Below are 22305 nucleotides of genomic sequence, written 5' to 3' on the forward strand. Positions count from 1 at the left end.
AGACATCCGTTTATGGACTGGAGTTTGGCATTTTGGTCATCATCACCATATTGTTTTTTTGTAAGCAGAAATGACACGAGGGCGGAGCTAAGTACTGAACACTGACAAAGACGTAACAATTAACTTCCATGAACTGAAAACACACTGTGAAGTAAAGTTGTGGGATGAAAACAAGGACATCTTGGTATTTTTTACAAGGGTCACATTTGTTCAATAATAAGTAAATATGTTTAATCAGTTGTGCTCTTAGATCTTGCTTCTTACGGTTTCAGTGACCTTTTCAGTCAAAACACAGAAGTAGAACAGAAAACAGACACCACGAGTGACTTTTACAAAAATCTGTATTTGCAAAACAAACAAAAAAAGGAAGAGAGAAAAATTTGCAATGTAAAGTCTACGTTTCTTTACAACACCAGTGAATTTCACAAAAACAAGATGGCGAAGGAACGCTTGTTGCAATCCTGATGACCGACAAAGCACGCCATTAACAAAATCAGCTTTGAAACGAAGAGGCGAGTCAGTGTGAATCAACCTTGTTTTGTCACATATTTTAAAGCAGGCTGGTTGGTAAGTAGTGGTCAATGAGCCCCAGTAACCACGTGATCACTGTGGAAACCAGATGCAAGCCCCCCCAGGAAGCAAGACTAGCCCTATAATGATGCTGCAAAGCAAGGCACTAAAACCACAAACAGCAACACCGGAGCTGCTCATTGGCCATTAATTAAGGAATCAACAGAAAACATTTGGAAGCTCTTGTAAAATGAGGCGAGGAGAGGCAAACCTCGGGGAAATCCTCCATCTGAAGCAGGAATGTTAACGAGTCGTCAACTTTTTTAACCAAAAAAAAGATCCAAACACCAGTTGAGATACAAATGGCTATCCAGATATGCGAGAGGAGAGGCGTCGTGGACGTCCCAGTCGTAGGGTCGAGTCAGAACCATCATCAGTCCAGTAGTGATCGGAGAAGTTAAGGCAAGAGCTTGTGAATGTGCACACAAATGTACCCTCACGCACACACAGCAATCTGGTCCATAACAACATAACAGTCTGCCGCCGAGTCCATCCGAACACCAGTAAACACACGTCGATAACCAAAGGAGAACTTGACAAGAAGAGCAGCAGTGTTTGTTCACACCTGGACTCAGACGGGAAGCACAGGAGACAACAAAAGATATTGAAGGAATTCTGCTCATGGATGTGGTGACATGTGGGTCTCAACCACCGACTGTATACAAGAGGTTTTAAAGTCAGCGTTTCAGCCGTCTTTAACCAGTGACCATATTTGGACCATGGAGGACTATCTGGTGGATCTGATGAGCACAAGCGGCAGAGGAGCAACCTTACTGGATCTGGTTCCATCTGGTTTCTGGGGTGAAGCGGTTAACAAAGTTAATTTTCTTACTAGTTGCATTGACGACGGTAGCATGGCCACGATAGCGACTTGTCGATTACTAGCCCCGCCCTAAAACATACCCTGCTTTATTGTCTATTTGACTCCAAATGGACTAAACGTAAGTAAATGAACGTCATGCTGGATTGAAGAACGTAAACTCATGTTTACTGAAATAATAAATCAAGTGAGTAGGCTCGTTTTTCTTCTTATATGTAATCAGACTTATTTTTGTAACCAGGAGTCGCCCACTGATGGCCAGCAGAGAGAATGCAAGTGAAGGGTAGTTCAGTTTTGGCTTCACTTTTCAGAACCAGAGGTTGCCTCCTGATCTCTACCCAGTCTTTGGGAATGAGTGCTTTATAGACAGTTTTCCTATAGTTGGATTTTCTTTTAACCAATCCCAATAAAATTGCCTTGCTTACAGTATTGCAATATATTAAACCCCTCTATTGTGACATCACCAGATCCTTCCAAACGCTGCTGTACGGCCTGGCCCAAACACAAGAAAATGCTAAACATGCATGTAATCCAATTAAGCTACATACGCATATGTCTATTTATATCTATTTTATCTTTATTCTTTCATATAATAACAAAAAACATTTTGTGAATTTTTTTTTAAATTCTCAAAATCTAAATTTCTTTTCCCTAGGAGCAGCCCTATCACTGTCAAATGTAGAAATCTGGCTGTTTTCAGCAGGAAACACACCAGATGCAATTCAGCAGGAGGCAGCTTCTCACCTTCATTATAGTCTATTTGTTGTCAGTCCCCAACAAGTGTTTTACCTTATATAATTATTAAAAACATAGCAAGTAAGTGATGAATCAATATGTGCAGATTCGATAGTCTAATTTGAGATTCTGACCGTCTTATCTTAAAAATCGACTACACCTGATTGTCTTTCAGTTCAGCCATCATGTCTCTGATTATAAACACGAACGATCACAACACGTTTCAGAATCTGTGAGTCATTACTGACTCGTCACTCTCACACGTGCACACACAGAAAAAAGATCCAGAAACATCAGACAGACGCAGCTGAAAATTTACTGTCTGGGAAGCAGCCGAGTACAGAAAGTACAAAAACGCCTACCAGAAATTGAATGAATGTTTTTCAAGAAAGAAAAAAAAAAAAAAAAGTCAAGTTTATGATAAACCAACCTTCACGCTCGCAGTGTCTCAAATCTGCTCCAGCCGGCACGTAAACATGAGTACTTGTTCTTAGGGAGTAGGAAGTAGGTTTTCTCTGCTCCCACTGCTTCTCAAACAGCAGGAGGGCATTAAGAGGAGTCCAGAGCACAGAGTTCATTACTACATCTTGAAGCTACAGGCAATGATGCCTGAAAGGAGGCATTTTGTCACTGAAGGCTACTGCTGCTTTGAAGCACACCTTACCTCTTTCAACAAGTGTAGCTACACAAGATGAGTAAACGGCAATAGAGGCTTTAGTTAGTTCACTTATCACATCATTCTTTTCAAACTGCTGCTGGCTGTGCTTTGCAGAAATTATTAACAATGTTAGAAAACAGACTTGGAATAGTCCCCACTTTAAAAAGTCTTTACCCTGCTCCTCGTACACGGTCTCACAGTCGTTGGTTTCTCCATTCACACATGAAGAACCCACAAAATGTCCAATGTATCAGCAGGAGTACAGTGCACCTACACCTGCATGTATGCGTATATATATAGTGTGTATGTACTGTGTATGTATACGTGACAAAAAGAACAGCGAGTGTGCAACAACATCCAGAAAATGGCCACCACCTTCCTCCTGTTTAGTTGAAGTCTTGACCTTTTCTTTTAATGGAGGCCAAGAGTGTCAGGACCAGAGAGGGGAACGAGTCTGCAGGCCGTAGACTTGCATCTATGTGTCGCATTGCCTTGAGAATGATGAATGCTCTTATGACTCTTATGTCATCGTCTGTATAGTGACTGTTCATTTTATACAAGATACAGTGTGAAACTATGGATGTCTGCTGATAAAGACGCCTCCTTCAGTGCAGAAGTGGGTGTATAATAACCAGACCCGGACTATAATTAACTCTCTATGGTTTCAGTCAGCCTGCTGAGGTGGCCTTTGGGTATTTAAAAGTGATTTGAATTTGCAGTGGCTGATCTGAATGTCCTGATGCGAAGAAAAAGAGTAATTTACTCCAACATTAAAGCGGTGTTCAACACATTTGGAGAGCTTGTGACTGAAGCTGAATCTAAATAATTTCCTTTCTTGATCTGTGAAACTGCTTTCTGCTTGTGCCCTGCTGTGTAGTGCAAGTTTTCCTTTATCGTTTCTAAAGAAAGCACTCACACCATGAGGTGGATTCAGGAGCACTCTGACAGATGCATTAGCTAGAAAATCAAACAATCGAATCAATAGTAGAACACGGTGAGCACTCGTCTGCATCAGCAGCAGGCCGTTCACTGAAAACAGCCGCCGTTTGTTTGTTGAAGGAGAGATGACGTTACGAGGCAGCAGACGTGCAATACAGAACAAAAAACAACTCAAAACTCAAAAAAAAAGAAAGGAAAACAACTTTGCTGATTGCCTAAAAAGCAGGTGCTCTTCATTTTCTACTAAAGAAGAACCATTCGTGTGACTTCAGTTACGTCTTTGAGCTGAAGAAAAAGAGGGTGTGGAAAAGCCTACCCTTCTAGAAATAAGGCTACAACAGGGGTGTTTGTTTACCTGTAAAAGGGGGTGTATTGTTGTCTTTTCATGGTTATATAAAACCTTTCTTGCTTGTCCGAGTGACATTTTGACCACTTAGGTTTATAGTCAATAAGTCATACCTGGTCTGGTCTAAAAGAACAACAAAATAAGATGTCTAGTGTCTATTTTCTGTGTGCTGGAATCAATCGGGAGTGCAGCTTCTATCTCTCATCGACAGTGCTTCAAAAATCACATCTCTCTCTAAAATAAACCAGGTAACAAATCATCATAATAAAACAATCACAAAATAGAGATAGCAAAACATCAGAACCGATATATCTCTCTATGTTCATTGTACGTACACAGGAAAATAAGAGGGAAATTCATCTGTAAAAAAAACAAAACAAAACAAAAACACAACTCCAGTGTTTACCTTTTGACTTAGTGTATGTTTGCTTGTTTAAAATAGGAAGCTAGTATTTATACGGCTACAAAATAAAGTCCGTCCAACTCATTTCTGAGTCAAGAAATTTCCTCCCTCAGTAGTAGGTTCTGGGAAAGCGTCCGAGTCGGGGATCCGTCCGCGGGACAAGTCTTTGTAGTGAGAAAACTCGGCTTCCAGAACGTCAAATAGTGTGATTAAAAATGTTGCTCCGCCAGTCTTTATAATCAGCCAATGGGCTCACGGCTCCTTCAAAGCATCCAGTTGGTGTGCAAAACCCCACCTTCACACTTAAAATCCAGGTACGGTCCAAATGGAAAAATAAAAACAGCCACAACCTTTCCAGGTCTTCAATTAAAACCAAATGTTTAAATGAAATCGGCTTCAATCATTCGACAGGCAAGTTGTGGCTGTGAAACTGTTTTTAACAGTGTTGCCAACATGGGTTTACACCCACACACCACACACACACACACACATACACACACAGTACATACACAGTACACACTTGCGCACACACAGCCTTATTGCCTTATTAAGGGAATACACTTCCCACAGTTCAGTGATTCACAGAATAAAACAGAATACTCCTACACACGCAGTTTACACTTTGCAGCTCACAGCTCTTTGTGAGAGTTTGGCCCTGAAGCAGACCTCTCATCCGTGACCTCTGACCTCCTTGGGCCACCTCTCTGTGTGCAGGAGTATTCTGTTCAATCTGAACCTGCACACGCTGTCCTCCAGGGTTCGGCGGTCTCAAGTGTCACATGTCTCATCTCATCCTGTTCTGCCTCATCAGAGGGACAATGCAAGACGGCGGACCCGCCTTCGTCAGGAAGGGGTGTTTGAGAAGCTCACTGGCCGAGGCCCTCTGAGCCGGGTCTCGCACCAGCATCCTGTCCAGGAAGCCCTTAAGCAGAGGGGAGACCTGGGCGAGGGATAGAAGGGAGAAGACATCCAGGTGTTAATGAAACTTTCCTATGGGTTTGTAAACGGATATTAAATGGGGAAGAGGATGTGGTCAATCAAACCACATGTACTGAATCAACAGGTTTGTTGCGACAGCTTCCCATGAATGAGAATGTTGTAAGGTTTTTGTGAATTTCTTTATCAGTAATCAGATATCGCCCCCACAATCTTTTTTAACAAGAATCCTACATTGAGAACTGTACAGTGATGTAACATGGTGCAGTCTATAAAACAGCTTGCTTTACTGGATGTAATGTATACTGTATGCACGCATGTGTGTGTGTTTTCCAGCTGTGGAGACCTACTTATAAATATTTATTTTAAGTATGAGTTGTAGTTTGACTTTAAGTAATAACGTCTGCAGGCATGCAAATGCGGTCAAGAAACCACATTTCTTAATCAGGTATCTTTCTGTATACACACTTTTCTTCTCAAGGTTTCTAAGAAATGGAATCAGATAAAATATCTGAAAGCTAGAAAAAGATTTCAAAACCAACACTACTGACCACCGTTCTGCCAGACACTGAGATTTTTAAATTGGCTTTGACAACTGCATGTATTTTTCCTTTTTTTCTCCAAATTGCATTTCAAGACATTGATCAGATGTCAAGATGGTGGCAGAGACAACCTCTGTCATTGTTGCTCAAAGACGCCTATTAAGAAGTTAATAAAAGGTTGTAGTTTACTCGACACTCTCTTAATGTAGTGAGTCACTTCCCAGGCACCTCAATAACTGCTGTAATTAAAAACCAACACAGTTTAAAAGCAAATCCAAGCAGAGAAGGATCAGAGGAGAAATCCAGATGTGTGATGTTATAATGACATCTGCTAATGGTACTTCACACAAACAGCTTTGGTCTTCGTACCTTGTGCAGATTCTTCAGTTTGGGAGGCAGGTTGTCTCTGATCATTTTCATGGCTTTAAGCGGCGGCTCGTTGAAGTATGGCGGCTCCCCATCCACCATCTCTATGACCATGATTCCCAGAGACCAAATATCCACCTGGACAGAGACACAGTCAACAAGTAGAACACATGCGCTTGTTTAGAGGTTCATATAACAAATAGCAGTAACATCCCGAGGGAAATGTTGAATATTACCTCTGGTCCATAAGGCAGTCTGGATATGAGCTCTGGTGCCATCCAGTATGGCGTTCCCACCAGAGACTTCCTTCTTTGCACTTCCTTCGACACCTGGGCGCAGAAACCAAAGTCTGACAGCTTCACCTGGAGACCGAGAGAGCCAGACAAAGAGATGGAGGCAGAAAGGGATGGATGAAGGGAAGAAACAGAATGATCGATGAACGTCAAGCTTTTCACGTTTATGTATGTAAGGTTGGAGAAATACTCTACATCCACTTTATTTATACATTTTAATGCTTGCAAAAGCATAAACCTCCCTGATGCTTTTCACTGCTAAAAATGCATATAGTCCAACATCACAAAGGGGCTTATAGAATCTGTACATCATCATCATCCTCTGTCCTTAGACCCTTGATCCAGATCAGAAAAAACTCCCCCCAAAAAAAACATTTATAGAGAAAAAATGGAATAAAGCTCAGGAAGAGCAGAACAGAACAGACGTTCAATACATGTGTGTACACAATACACCAACATAGTAATATTACAGCATATGGATAGATTGTCAACATATGTGCAGAATGGGACGGTATATGGACCAAAGTGTGGAGGAATGTGCTGTGCAGGTAGTTTGACAGGAGTTTATTCATAATGCATTACATCATAAATGATTCCAGCATATTGAATGTAACTGTAGATTGTGGACAGAAAGTTTAGCAGTATCAAAATAAATATTCAATTTGGGTATCCGAGTCACAGCTCATGCTTCAACAGTCGAGGCGTGACATTTTGCTCTTCGCCACGATCACCCTTCTTTCTGTAGCGACTGTGCGCGGCTGATAATCTAGACCTGCCAGCCTCAGATAGCTCAGAAAGAGAAATGAAACAAACTTGCAGTGAGAACTTGTGCACACATGTATGAAGAAGTAACATGGACGAGACACTGTAACCCGATGGCTGCAAATGACGGACTGAGCTTCAGAAACAACATAAAAGGCTTTTGTATAAATCCAAACCCAACATTAATAATAAACTTAACAAGAACAGAGATACAATGCATTTGCACTATTTTCCAAACTACTCGCACACTTTATCACCCAGCACACATTCAGCATTCAGATAGACCTGACGGGAAACCCTTCAGGCTTGGTTGAGTCTACTTCCCCCTGTCAGGCCAAACCGCAAACAGCAAGTCAGAGCCAACCCAGAATTTCCAAGACTTGGAAACGTCATCTTATGGCGTTTATAAATGAATGCATGTCCAAAACATTTATGAACACAAAAGGACATGAAGAAACCATTTGGTGCACACAGAAAATACTTAAATAAAATAGTCAATTTGATTGGGAAAGTTAAAAAAAATATGAAACAAACCCATACCATCCAGAGTAATACAACTCATGACATCACGTTTAATCATTTCTATCCATGCAGCTTTGAGGCCTTTACACACCGGGGCCGTTTTCTGCCATTAACTCACACATCAATATATTTTTTTAAACTGTTGTTTTTTTTTATCATGAATAAGTTCACACAGAATAGTATGCTGCAGAAATTAAGCAGCGAAAAATCTGCATCAGAATAAAGTAGATATTCTGATCATGTGGGTTGCAAATAAAGGCATCAATCAATCACGTTGTGTGGAAGGGGGTGAATTGCACCTACAGTCAGGTCCATATAAATTGGGACATCGACACAATTGTCTACTTTTTGGCGCTACACACACCACTACAATGGATTTGAAATGACACAAACAAGATGTGCTTTAACTGCAGGCTTTCAGCTTTAATTTAAGGGTATTTACAACCAAAGCAGGTGTAGGAATTACAACAGTTTCTATATGTGCCTCCCACTTTTTAGGGGACCAAAAGTAATGGGACAATTGACTCAAAAGCTATTTCATGAACAGGTGTGGGCTTTTCCCTCATTATGTCATCATCAAGTAAGCAGGTGAAAGGTCTGGAGTTGATTCCAGGTGTGACATTTGCATTTGGAATCTGTTGCTGTTACCGCTCAATATGAGATCCAAGGAGCTGTCACTGTCAGTGAAGCAAGCCATCATTAGGCTGAAAAATCAAAACAAACCCATCAGAGAAATAGCAAAAACATTAGGTGTGGCCAAACTAACTGTCTGGAACATTCTTAAAAAGAAAGAATGCACTGGTGAGCTCAGCAACACCAGGAGACCTGGAAGACCACGGAAAACAACTGTGGTGGACGACAGAAGAATTCTTTCCCTGGTGAAGAAAAATCCCTTCACAACAGATCAAAAACACTCTCCAGGAGGTAGGTGTCTGTGTTTCAAAGTCAACAATCAAAAGAAGACTTCACCTGAGGGACTACAGAGGGTTCACCACAAGATGTAAGCCATTGGTGAGCCTCAAAAACAGGAAGACCAGATTAGAATTTGCCAAACAAAACCTAAAAAAAGAGTTTACAGTTCTGGAAGAATATCCTATGGACAGATGAGACCCAGATCAACGTGTACCACAGTGATGGGAAGAGAAAAGTGTGGAGAAGGGAAGGAACTGCTCATGATCCAAAACATACCACCTCTTCAGTGAAGCATGGTGGTAGTGTCATGGCGTGGGCATGCAGAAAAGCAGCAGAATTAATTCTGAAGTGTTTCAAGCATTATTATCTGCTCATATACAGCCAAATGCCTCAGAACTCATTGGACGGTGCTTCACAATGCAGATGGACAATGACCCAAAGCATACTGCAAAAGCAACCAAAGAGTTGTTTAAGGCAATGGCCAAGTCAATCACCTGACCTGAATCCGATTGAGCATGCATTTCACTGGCTGAAGACCAAACTGAATGGTACATGCCCCAAGAAGAAGCAAGAACTGAAGAGGCCTGGAAGAGCATCACCAGGGATGAAACCCAGCGTGATGTCTATGCCTTAGAGACTTCAGGCTGTAATTGACTGCAAAGGATTTGCAACCAAGCATTAAACATTGAAAGTTTGATTGATGATTGTTCAGTTTGTCCCATTACTTTTGGTCCCTTAAAAAGTGGGAATCATATATAGAAACTGTAGTCCGAACAAAGATGGTAAACTTTATTACTCCTTGACAAAAGGCAACACGTACCAGATGCTGCTCTTTCCATTCTTACCATTTATAATTAAAAGCCCAAGACATTTCACATTTGCAGATTATATCACATTTTCATGCTGTTTATTGATGACAGCCTCTGTAGGTAAGAAAGTACGCCTTTCTGTGGATCATTTTATCATTGAGTGACACTGGGAGTCCTCTGAGGAACATCAGTAGCAGTAATACGAGTGACATGAACCACAACAATGCAAAATAAGCTCTTCCGTGTCGCTGCATGTCCAGCATACCGCTGCAGGCCCCAGCTCATAAAGAGATGAAACCACAAACTCTCACCAGCTGTCATCAAAGACGCTGTGGTTGACATATTAGCTCAACACAACATCACATGTATGACTTGCACATAAAGGTCGGTGCAAGAGACGCAGGAAACTGCACCTGGCTCTCAGATGAATTTGTTAGTACATATTAAAAATATAAATTAATTATAATAATATATAATTATAATAATATAAAAATAAATAAGCGAGCAACAAAGTGTAAGTAAATAATTCTGGCCAACATGTATGAGCAACTACAGAGAAATTGTTGCTACCCAACACCTAGAACACCAACAGATGTTTAAACCAGGCTTGGGTTAATGTCACATCTGTAATCTCAATCTGCTGAATGGCTAAAGGTGAGTGAATCAGTCAGCATGCTGTGTTCCCACCAAATCCTTTATCAGATATGATATGACCAATGTGGACAAAGTCACAAGCTACACCAAAGCAATCGCAACCTTTAGCCGAAGACTTGCATAAACGTATTGGCCTTGTTGAAAACGTATAAGTGTTGAAACCTCAGCTCAGCAGAACCACACGTCTATGCGGATTCAGCAGCTTCTGACAGAAGTGAAACACTACAGCACAAACTCAGACCACCTGTGTGATGACTGCGACACACAAGCAGCCGGCTTCCCTTTTCCCCAGTCTCTCTGTGCAACAATGTTTGTTTCGTTTTATGGAGAAAGCAGAAACTTGACAGGCAGGACCACCTCAGTTCCACAGTCGTGGTTAACAGAGGCATTTCATCCCTTTTTTACAAACCTGGGTGACATTTTGTCAGTGGTTGCAGCACTGTGCTAAGCTTGTACATCCCATGAGACCAATTTGATGTCGCACAGCAGTCATTTAGACATATCAAAGCACTGGGGCAGCTGATAGCGTGAATGATCGCTGGATGATGTTGACCTGCATTTAAATGGACAGATCCACCATTTATGTTATTAGTGAATCCAGTGCTTGTCTTGCTATGAACGGTCAATATGCCTGCTGGGGGAAATATGCTTTCATGGTGGTTAAGTGCTGTCTAAGCCACATTGTCGCAGTTTGACATATAAAAACAGAAGTGTTCTGCTAATAATTTGAAAGCTATTTTCTTTAATTCTGTGAAACCACATACTAAAAACTCTTCTCTTCTCTGTTGTGACGGTTCACCTCACAAACTAATTCACTCCACTCCATAAATAAAGAGCAGATACTGATCGATTCCTCTGATCAGCTTTTAGAGAGACCTCTGATCAATCTTTTTCGAGTGAATATAGCAGATCAGTGGGCGATCAGCTGATTTTCATAAGCAGCACTGACCAACATTCATAGCTTCATTCGAAAACCTCAACAGAAGCTTTGAATGTATAGTGAGTCTTTTATTCTGTGTTCTTCCTGGATAGAATTAACTAAAGCTGCAGCTGTTTTATCTGGTTTTATGTTGAAAAGAAAGCAGTTTGAAGTGTGTGGTACATACGCGGCCGTCATGCGTGAGGAGGATGGAGTCACTCTTGATGTCTCTGTGGATCACCCCCTGAGTGTGGAGGACAGCCAGCGCCTTCAGGACAGACAGACACACCGTGGCGATCTGCTCCTCGTTCATCCTGGAGAAGGAAGGACACGACAGAGGGATTTAGCCTTTCACCTCATGCTTTTGCTGTTGGATTAATTAATTAGTACTGTTTTTTTTTTGTTTCAGACATGTATGATCATTTCTGAAGCAATATTGACGATATGTAGGAGTCAGAGCAGGAAATGGAGAAATAGGCATCCAAAAATGTTGCAAAAAATGCAAATGAAACAGTCGTCTGTGGTGGAAACTAGGTGCATTTACTCAATAACTGTACTTAAGGACAATTTTGAGGTACTTGTACCTAACTTTATATTTACTATATAAATCAACAACTGAATTATTATCTAACATTGATATTGCTGCTTTTATTTAAGTACTAGAACTTATTCCACAGCTGGTGGCGATCTATGTCAGGCAACACTGCCCCCTTCTGGAAGAACAGAGTTTGGTGGGAATTTAATGAGGGAAATTTAAAGCAGGATACAGAGTATTGGGGAGGCAGCTATAATAAAAAAAAGGGTTTTCATTCAAAATGGAAAGGTTTTAATCACATTCAAATGTATAATTTCATTGAATAAAAGGGCATAGAACTAACCACAGTGGTTACAAGTTACAAGGTACTACATGAATAACTTGATAAGACATGATAGGCTTCTCACCTGGTGTGTGTGACAATGTCTGTGAGAGCTCCTCCCTCCAGGAACTCCATGACAACCCAGAGCTCGTCTCCCACCAGGTAGCTGTTGTACATTTCCACCACGTTTTCATGGTGATAGTCCCGCATGATCACGACCTGCAGTTACCACAGAAACAGATGGACAAAGATGGGTATAATTACATTGGACTCAGAAATGTTGCCCTGCAGGTAGAGACTGTCTTGTATCTGCAGGGTCGATGTCATAATTGATCAACAACCATTGGCAACAATAAAGCCTGATTACTCAAGTGTCTGATGAGAGAAGGGACAATTAGTAACTGATGTGAGTGTATTACTGCTTTCCTGTCTATGTGAAATCTATACTTGCAAAATTCTTACAAATCAGGAAATTATCCTTTAGCACTGAGGTAGGGATGCAAATTATCGAGTAATTCATTAATCGATAGTTGTTTCATCTTATCGATCGATGATCGATTAATTGATAAGCGGCAATTCTTCTGAGAAGCTGAATTTCCCTCTGAATAGGTTCTATCTACTGTATACGTAACATAAAATGCTATCTTCCTTATGATATAAAGAAAAATGCAAATTATATTTTGAATAATTTCATTTTAATGCATCAATTTGATGAATTTTGAGAACCAAAATATGACATATCAATTACTGACCAATTTCTTACAAACTGCTGGTACTGATACAAATGTTGACATACTAAATGGGGTTGAGGAGTTTAAGCATTCAAGAAAAGATGAAAACAAAAACGACTAAAACACAGTGCTGAGCCTTTAAACTATTAGTTTAGTATGACTATTATTATTATTAATAATAATATAAGTGGGTGACTATTCCTCCTTGGTGTTTTGGTTTTGACTGAAGCCTGATTCACATACGTCGCCGCTCGCCCATCTCTGAGTGACAGCTGTCAAATAATTTGAATGTGTTCTAGTGGAATGTGGGCGGGTACGGAGATAAAATTTCATAATTGTAACTTTCTGCGATGCGAGTGAAGCGAGTACCAATCAGAATGTAGAATAGACATGATTGACAGTTGATGTCAACAGAGAGTTCCACGGAGAGTTGTCGCTTGAACTCGTCGCTGGCGGCAGTTACGTTTTTTTTTGCCAGCAAGTAGAATTCAGCGAGAAAGCGAGTGACAGGCGAGTAGCGACGTATGTGAACGGAGCTCAAGGCTCGGTTATGCTTCCGCGTAGTGATCACGCAATGGCCACGCAATGGCCACACAGTTGCTTGGAGACCGTGATGGTTCTGCGTTGGGTTTACGTGTCGAAATGCAATTCAATGCCACACCGGTAAAGGGCGCTATGTTTTTTGTAAAGACTGACCGACCGACCGAGACTCTTGACGTATATCGTCGTTAGCCTCGTTATAGCCTATTTGTTTACCTTCCGGCTTTGAACATCCACAATTTTTCAGTGTTTTATTTATTTGTGCAAAAGCAACAAGGTGTTAACAATAAAAGTATTAAAAGTTTAAATGGCGGTATTTATGAGTGGAAACCGGAAAAGCGGTCTCCAGCGGATGTAGTTAGCGGACCAATCACAGCCAATGCCATCGCCTCGACGCACGTCTAGGATTTTTGGGAGGTGCACGTCAGGCCCTTGCGTTGGACGTAAGGGGGGTCCGGAAGGACGTAAGGGGTCCGCAAGCCCCCTTGCGTTGTGTCAACGCGGAAGCATAACTTGGGCTTAACTTGGGCTTAAAGGCTTGGTTATGCTTCCGCGTAGTGATCACGCAATGGCCATGCAATGGCCACGCAGTTGCTGGGAGACCGTGATGGTTCTAAGCATTTATTCACAGCGCCAGAAAAAAACAATTTGGGGTTTAAGCCAAATGAGACGTGAACAAACCGGTAAGTCAACATTGTTATAAACAATGGCAACAAAAAGGCTTGTTACTCTGCCCTTTAACAAAGATCCTAACCATGGAGATATGGGATTGGCATCCTATTTATGATTGAATGACTCTCTATATAGCCTTAGAGTCCATTGTATGTATTGTTTTGGTTGTGTGGAAGAAAAACGAGTGCGACCAATCCCCCTTTACGCACAGTAATTGCACACTCAAAGTCCCATCAGTCATATATCTTGACATTTGGGGACATGTTTCAAGAGCTTGATTAAAAATATCCCCAAAAATTTGGTGATGTTTATCCTTGTAAATTGATTGATTTATACAGCTTTCAGTGGCATACAGGCTGATTGTTAGTAATTCATCACAAGTAGTATATGTAACAAATAACAGGCTCACAGTGGTAAAATGCTGATCAGGTGATGCTGTTTATTGTCACATTTGGACATTAAGTTTCGAATCCCAGCGGCCACTAGATCATGAACTCTCACCTCGTTGAAGAGGAGTTCCCTGCGTTGTTGTTTCCTCAGGTCCATCTTCTTGACAGCAACCAGTTTCCCGGTGGTTTTCACTGTGGCGATGCACACGATCCCTGTGGACCCCTCCCCTATCTTAATGTAGTGGTCCAGGTATGTCCGTGGATCGCCAGGATCCACCACCATCTGTAGCGCTGCTCTGAACTGCTCATGGGAAACTCTCTGGGGCTCCCTCTGCGGTGAGCGTCCCTGAAGTGGAGCACCTGATGCTGGGGGTCCAGAGGGTCCAGGGGGGCGTGGGGCTGGAACATTGGGGTGAGCGGTGTGTGGGTGCTGGGTGGCCTCATGGCTCAGGCTGGGGTGGGAAGTGTGATGAGGGTGCGGGTGGCTTACAGGGGGCTTGGAGCTGGAGGAACCTCGGGAGGAGCCACTAGAGGGTCCATTTTGAGGGGAGGAGTCATGGTGTCGACTCGGCTGGAAGAAAGAGAAACATCATTACAAACAGAAGGTGTAATAAATCTGGGGCAAGTTATCTTTTCAGGGTTTTGTATTAAATTGCATCAATGAAAATATTAATACCACATATACATAGTAGGAGGGCGTAATATGGATTTTTTATTTTACGATACACTGCCTGGATTAAACTAAGCAAATAGGCAAGAGCCTTAAATTGAATGATTACTGATCATTTCTTAAACGACCATATGGGAAGATATATCCTGTGGTTGCGGAAAAGATGTTACTCTGTTTCAGAAGGGTAAAGAAGAAAGAAAACAACTAACACATTAAAGCAAACATCATTTAAATATCAAATATTGCCATCAAGCAATTCTATTCAAAATTGCCTGCAACTGTCTAAATATACCGAGATATTAAAAGGGGTTGGTAAGTGCAGTATAGATGGTGAGGGAAAACATTTGATTTGTACATGGAAAATACAAACAGAAATCCAAGCCTGGACCTTGAAGTGTATTTAACTATGAATTGTCTGAATAGTTCTTGACATTATCACGCAAGCATCTCAAACAGCTTTCAATGGACAGAATCGGCTAAACCTGACCCGGAGAACAAAGAGCGAGGTGATAAGAGCTCTCATCCATCAGCCAGTGGGTCAATTAGTCCGCCTTTTACTCTTTGTTAATAGCTTCCCTCAGGGCTGTATTTTCTCCTTCTGCATGTCCTAGCAACAGTCTGTCTGTCTCTGAGTTATGCTGCTGTCCCTACCTGTCCTGTGGGGCTGCGTCCACCCTCACTGTCCGTCCTTGGGTAGGTGTTAAATGGCCGTATCGTCTGTTGGCCAGTCTTCATCACCCCCTCCGTTACTGGCAGGTTTGGGGTGCGGATGTTGGGCCCAGAGAGAGGCCTCTTGTCCCTGGGAGACTGAGGGCTGCCATCCCTCACCATGTAGCTGGACTTTGGCCTGTGGTCACTGGGTTGATCCCTGTGAGCCACCTGCTCCTGAAGAGAGGCAGGGTTTGGGTGAGAGATAGAGAACTTATTGGGATGTACGAAAGGAAAAATGAATGGAGGAAAGGTGGATGAAAAATTAAGTTTACAAGCAGACGACATAGACTACAGGGTGGACTCCCATTTAAAGACTTCAGAACAAAATCTGCTTTCAGTATTGTTTAGTGTAAGGGAAGACCAATGTGGGAAATACAAACACGGAAAAGACCATATTGGTCTGGAAGATCACGCAAGTCCTAGAAAAGCAAATATAAATCGTATTAATAAATAATGAGCTGGGTCCAGGGATCATCTTCAGTCTCTACCTGGTCCCGGTCCCGAGGCTGTCTGTCTCTGTGAGGAGGAGGAGGAGGGCCGGAGTCAGGTCTGTCCCTGTGGGCTCGGCTGGGCTCTTGTCCCCGGGGCTGCTGCTGGGGCCGACCTTGGCCTCCCTCATCCCACTGAGGACGGAGCGCACGCTGACCTTGGCGGGAGTCACCTCCACTCTGGTGGTGGTCTGGTCTGGGTCGGTCTCTGAGAAGCAGAGCGATGTCAAGATCAGTACTCGTGGTCTAGCGGCTCATTGGCTTGTATTGACAAAATCCCTGTTTTGTTCCTGTGTCCATCATAAAGTTATGATGCCAACACAGTGCAGTTAAACAGCTAACCTGTCTGAATGTTGGTAGTGTCTGTGGTGAGGATCACCATTCTCCTGCCCTCCTCCTCCTGAAGAGCTAGAGTCCTTGCGATGCTGGATGGGAGGGCTACCCCGTCGCAGGGAGTTGGAGCGAATGACAGACATGGTGTCAAACTCATCCAACAGCCAGGTCAGGGAGCCGTCCGCTCCAAGCTTGCTGCCACGTACAATTGTCTGGAGATTTGGGGAAAAAATATTTGATTATAGTGGATAGTAAACTGGATGAGAGGTCCTTTATAAAGCTTGTCTTCCCAATCAGCCAAAAAAAAAAAAAAAAAAAAAAACATTTTACCTATTTAAAAGTGGTGATAATGTTCCCTATTATAGGATTCTGTGTGAATATACAAATGTCTTTCGTGAAAATATCTGTTTCAATGTAAATTTAAAAGAATTTCTACAAAATCTTACAGCCAAGACTTTCATTAATGCCACCAAGTTTATTCGTGATAAAGTCAAATTCAACTTTTTTTTACCTAAATTTGGATTTGGAAGACCAGCATGACCATGCTTTGGTAAAAATGCAAACAGCTTGTACACTGATACACATCAGTATCTCACGTTATAAATGGTCAAAATTTTAAAACTGATAAAAATAATTCATGAACCCATTATTTTCCTCAGCTAATCGGATTGTTGATTTTTGCTCATCCTACCTTGCGTGGCTCTACAGTAGTGATGACAGTTGCGTCGATGAAGGGCTTGGGCCTTTTGGCCGTGTCTTCGATGAGCGACTGCCATTGCCGCGGCAACCCGACAAACTTCTGCTCCTGCTCGTCAAAGTCTGTATGTACGCGATGCTCAAAGTTGGATGGAGCTGAAATCTGGATACGAGACTTCTTCTTTTTGGTGAACATGATGGTGGCTGTGCCAACTGCAGCCTAGCATCAGACCTGAGGGGAAGGAGGAGGGTTAGCAGGAAAGTGGCAAATGTAAAACATACCACACATGCATGCAGACAGGCATTGACAGCAATTTCAGACAATAATTACACCTGAAAATACAGCTGGTCCAATGAGTATTGAGTGGCCTACTGACATCACACCAGCTTTGACCATTAGCTAAAGGTCTTGTTATCTGTTGAATGTATTCAACAGATGTCATTGTATAAAATAGTATTCATACTATATGGTGGAATATTTCTGAATTTACAAACTATCCTGTGAAGTCCTACTCACCAATTTTGGCTTGGATCTGAATACTCCCACTCTCACAAATGCTGCTTTGTTATTGGGTATCAAAAGAGACACTCCTAGTAGTCAAACAGAGGTTTTCTAGTGATCACCACTATGTTATAAGCAAACCTGGGGGGCCTGTTAAAATTCTGCCAAAGCTGTCTCTTTTTGTTTTTCTACAAAATACTGCAGCAAGAACAAAAAACAGGGCAAATCAAAAACATGGCAATGAAATACATGCAGGGATGTGAGGACCAGAAGGTTGACGGCGGGCGGGTGGGCGTAGTGAGAGGGCGATATGGGTGGGTCATAAGTTAGAGGGCATGAGTCATGCTGCTGAGCTCCGAGTCTGCAGTGTTAATAAAGCTTTTCACAGCAGGAGTGTTTGAAGTGAAGAAAAACCCGCCCAGGAACACACTTAAACAAGTGAGGTTCACAGCCAACAATGACAGCAGAGCTTCAGCAACATACTGCACTAAAAACCGACCCAAAACAATCAGGACACATTGATAATTTACTGAATCATTGTTACATGATGCAAAGGCAGCAGGACAGTATTTTACACATCTACCTCTAAATGTTTTGGTGAATTCATGCAACAAAATACACAAATCAAACTAGTTAAGATGGAAACTACACAGCTCTTCTCATCAGCACAGTTTGCCTATTAAGTAGCTTACCGGTAATTAGGAGCTAAGACATAAATGGCTTTTAATTGAGAACACATAAAGAGATTATAAATCACAATGTATTCCAGCAACTTTTATAGTGACAGAGCAGCATCCCCCCATCATTTTACCATATGTTGCCGTCACGTATATGCTAAAATATTTGGTAAAGCTAATTTTCCACGTTTTATCACAATAACTAGACCTTTAACAAATACGTCCAAACTGATGAGTCACTATTGATGTAGTGCCAGTGTCCTCAAGTAGATGTTGAGTTACTCCGCCAAACCACCAACTCTGGATTTTGTGACCATTAGCAAAAGTATCGCCTAACTAGCGAGGTTACAACACTGGTGATAAATGCCTCTTTCCAGTCGTAATGAGCCTGGTGACAACAGAGAAGGGGCCAATAAATCACTGTAGAGGCCAATCAATGCATTTGAACTCTGTGACACATAGTTTCTACTGACTTATAGGAGGATAACATTAATGAAGATTGGAGTAGGTGGCTGGAGAAATCATATTACCAATGATTAGATCTACTAGTGGCAAGACGGGAACAGCAAGGGTTGTTGTTTTTTGGCTTGAGTTATAATATCTCATTGAAAGCAATGTCTATGCAAACGTCTAGTCACTGAGAGCGGTCTGGCTGTGAATCATGGAGGATTGTGGCTTTCCTATCATGAGCTTTTTTTTGCTGCATCTACAAATATCTGGAACTCTTAGCTTGGGTAGCTGTGGGTGAAAAACAAGATTTTACGACTGTTGTCAAGAGCAAAGACACAACGAGTTCAAATGTAACGAAGGGCGTGCGGTAAGCAACAAGAGCTCAGACCTCAAAGAGTTTGATCTGAGAGAGAACTTTATTCACTAGACGACGTGTTTGTAGTATGAATAAACATCACTGTGGGAGTCTGTGGCTGCTAAATGCACAAGCAGTGTCAGGGTGAAATACCACAGAGATGAGACACAACCCATTCAGCCATGCAGAGTATTAAAAGTGACAATTTGAATACTGAAGTTAATCAAAATGTTAATTGTTGTATCTGAAGCTTAAGACCACACCCACACACACAGGGACAGGTGTAAGGGTGGAACAGGCAGCTAAGGAGAGTGATTAACAGCTGCAGCAGGTGTAAGGTCACTCCACCCTGACTCTCACAGCCCCTGGGGCTCAGTCAACCACACCCCCTCCATATCACCATCACCATAAAGCAGGAGACGCTGAGTGAGAACCTCAGTGTCAGACAGGAGGATGACAGGTGTCTGCTGTCCCTGATCACTCGATGACTCGATTAATTTAAAACAAATATTACTGGATAGAACAGAAAACACACAGAGTGAATTAACAAATGGCTCAGACAGCAAAGAAACCAATCACAGTTGTTTCAGTTAATGATATTTAACACCTATTAAGATCTGTTTCATGCCTGTTGAACTAAGATTTCACAGAAACATCACCCAAAAATTAAATAGCGAGGTATGGGACTACGCCACGCCAAAAAGTAGTGTACTGAGGACAATCTACCTTTTTAAGAATAAAATGAAAGTTTAAAACATATTTGCAACCTTTTTATCCAAGAATTGAAGCGACCCATCAATAAATGCAGACACCCTGTTCCAACTACTATGAAGTAACATCAATGATTTAATAAATGCATAAATGCTACAATAATTAGGGGTGGGTAAAAATATCGATTCAGCAATGCATTGCGATTCTTTTCCCCGCAATTCAATATCGATTCAGCAATCTTCTGAATCGATTCAAGCCCCTGGCCAGTGGGGGCGCTGTGACCGACACCCTCGTGTGATTCGCGCTGTACGGACGGGGGCCGCACTAGACCAAACCATTACAATATGGCGACCGGAGTGAGTACACACCGGCCGTGGAAGCGCCGCGAATAGGCGCGTAGCGGAGCCCGCTTCCTTTCGGCGCCCCTGTTAAGCTATGGTGTCGTTCACACCAGACACGGAGCGCTGCAAATAGGCGCGGCCGTCCCGCGCCGTGAAGCGATCGTTCCGCCGTCTGCTCTATTTTTTGCGCGTCCCGCGAGCGAACGCGTCAGTTCTGGCAGTAAATCACACAGTAGCTGTGTCCCAATTCAGGGTCTGCAGCCACAGCTAAAGAAACACGAGACAATCTGGCCAATTTTCAAAATAAAAGCAATTTTCAAAATAAAATACCGCGATTGACAAATGCGATCATAGTTGTGTATCTCAACTCGCACTGGGAAACAGGAAGAGAAAATACATTTAATAAATGAGTGAAGAGTAGATAAACAAATATGTGCATTTCAACGGTATATCTGCACTACTACTGTCTACTACCATAGCTTCCGCGGCGGTTACATGCACTGTAGTTCAGTGTTTAAGTAATGTCCTGTTTTATCATGCTATGAGTTATACCACGGCTGTTCATAAGGCATGAAACTAAATAAATTATTTGAAAAAATGATCTGGTACTCTTACTTGTGTATTTCTACTTGAAACTGAATCGATATCAAAGCATTTCAATCAATATCGAATCGAAATTGAATCGAATCGTGACCCAACGAATCGAAATCGAATCGAATCGTGAGATTCTAGACAATACCCAGCCCTAACAATAATAAAGTTTCACAAAAGTGTGATTATTGTATATTACTGCAACATCTGTGCCAATAAACGTCCACAGAGTAAACTCAAATATAAAAGTGTGCCCACTGATCTCAAGTAAATGTCCTAATTAACATGGATTTGGGCAGACAAATCTTTTGATCTGAGGAACAGTAAGAGAGCTACACTGCTGCAGCCTACCACCCACTCAAACAGTTTAATGATCACAAACATACACAGGGTGAAACAAAAGTACCCCTCCTCTCACAGAGCAAAACAAGCACTCCCTCCCTGAACACAACATCACTGTAGTAACAGCTTCCTTGTGTTTTCCCCTCCCTCCCACTCAAACTCCATCACTATCTCATCACCCTCACCACTCCCCTCAAACTCTCTCTGTTCTCCAACCCCCTTTTATATAATAATAGTCTCCCATCCTCCTCCCACTTTTCCCTTTCTCTTCCCCTCACTCTCTCCATGTATGCCTGGCTGAGCAGTGAGAAAGCCTGTCCGGTCAGTGGGCCAGAGCAAGGCTGATACGCTCTGGATGAAGCTGCTGTCCTCTGGCCTGATTCAAGTATCGCACATGGGTGGTGCACACTCGGAAAGAGACACCGTCAGCCATGAATACACTATTTGGCTGTAGTGATACAATCGTAGAATCAAAACTTCCTAAATTGGAACCAAATTTATAAGGGCTGAGAAATTTGTTAGGAAACATGCTTTTTGATTCTGCTTATTGATTCCTGAAGCATTTCTTAACCAACCATAAACACATGTATAGCGTTATAAATAATGGACGTGGCCGACCTGTTAAAAGTATGTCCGAGTATGCCGACCATATTTTAATCACTGCACAAAAATAAAGCCAAGCAATGGATGAAGGACCAGAAAAAATGACAACGTACGACGTCCTTTACACAGAATTTGGTTTCTTTTCTTGGTATATGATCATTTAAAATTCTGTTGCAAACCCACTGAAAACACTGAATTCTAACTTATTTATACCTAAAACAAAAGAAGTTGAAATCACATGGTTGAAATAAAGGACACAATTATAAAATTTCCAATATTGATATACTCAAAAATATTGTATTCAAATTTTTATCTATTATGAATGAAATAAGGATCTGACTTACTCCAATCCATTTACACAAGAGGATGGAGATATTCTCTATTTTCTTTTATTTAGTATAATTTTTTTTGCCTCTTGGTTTTTATGGAGAGGACACGTGAGAGAGAGGGGGACAACGCA

At 41.9% G+C, this 22305-nt stretch overlaps 1 protein-coding gene across 3 annotated transcripts in view; it reads right to left on the reverse strand.

Annotated features, from left to right (window-relative positions):
• Positions 1-323: 323 nt before the first annotated feature.
• pak4 (p21 protein (Cdc42/Rac)-activated kinase 4) overlaps positions 324-22305 on the reverse strand; it is a 33152-nt gene continuing 11170 nt past the window's right edge. For 2 of the 3 annotated variants that reach the window (XM_084020088.1, XM_084020087.1), the window contains exons 2-11: positions 17269-17505; positions 16587-16789; positions 16245-16452; positions 15697-15930; positions 14488-14946; positions 12129-12262; positions 11374-11500; positions 6552-6677; positions 6319-6453; positions 324-5411 (exon numbers count right to left, since the gene is read on the reverse strand). In XM_084020088.1, coding sequence (XP_083876214.1) covers positions 5256-5411; positions 6319-6453; positions 6552-6677; positions 11374-11500; positions 12129-12262; positions 14488-14946; positions 15697-15930; positions 16245-16452; positions 16587-16789; positions 17269-17469 — 1983 coding nt within the window. In that variant the 5' untranslated portion in view covers positions 17470-17505 and the 3' untranslated portion in view covers positions 324-5255. The remainder of the gene's footprint in view (positions 5412-6318; positions 6454-6551; positions 6678-11373; positions 11501-12128; positions 12263-14487; positions 14947-15696; positions 15931-16244; positions 16453-16586; positions 16790-17268; positions 17506-22305) is intronic. The other variant, XR_014597882.1, reaches the window with a different exon arrangement.

Source organism: Eutrigla gurnardus, assembly GCF_963514095.1.
Source record: "Eutrigla gurnardus genome assembly, chromosome: 10".
In the NCBI taxonomy this organism is placed as follows: Eukaryota; Metazoa; Chordata; class Actinopteri; order Perciformes; family Triglidae; genus Eutrigla; species Eutrigla gurnardus.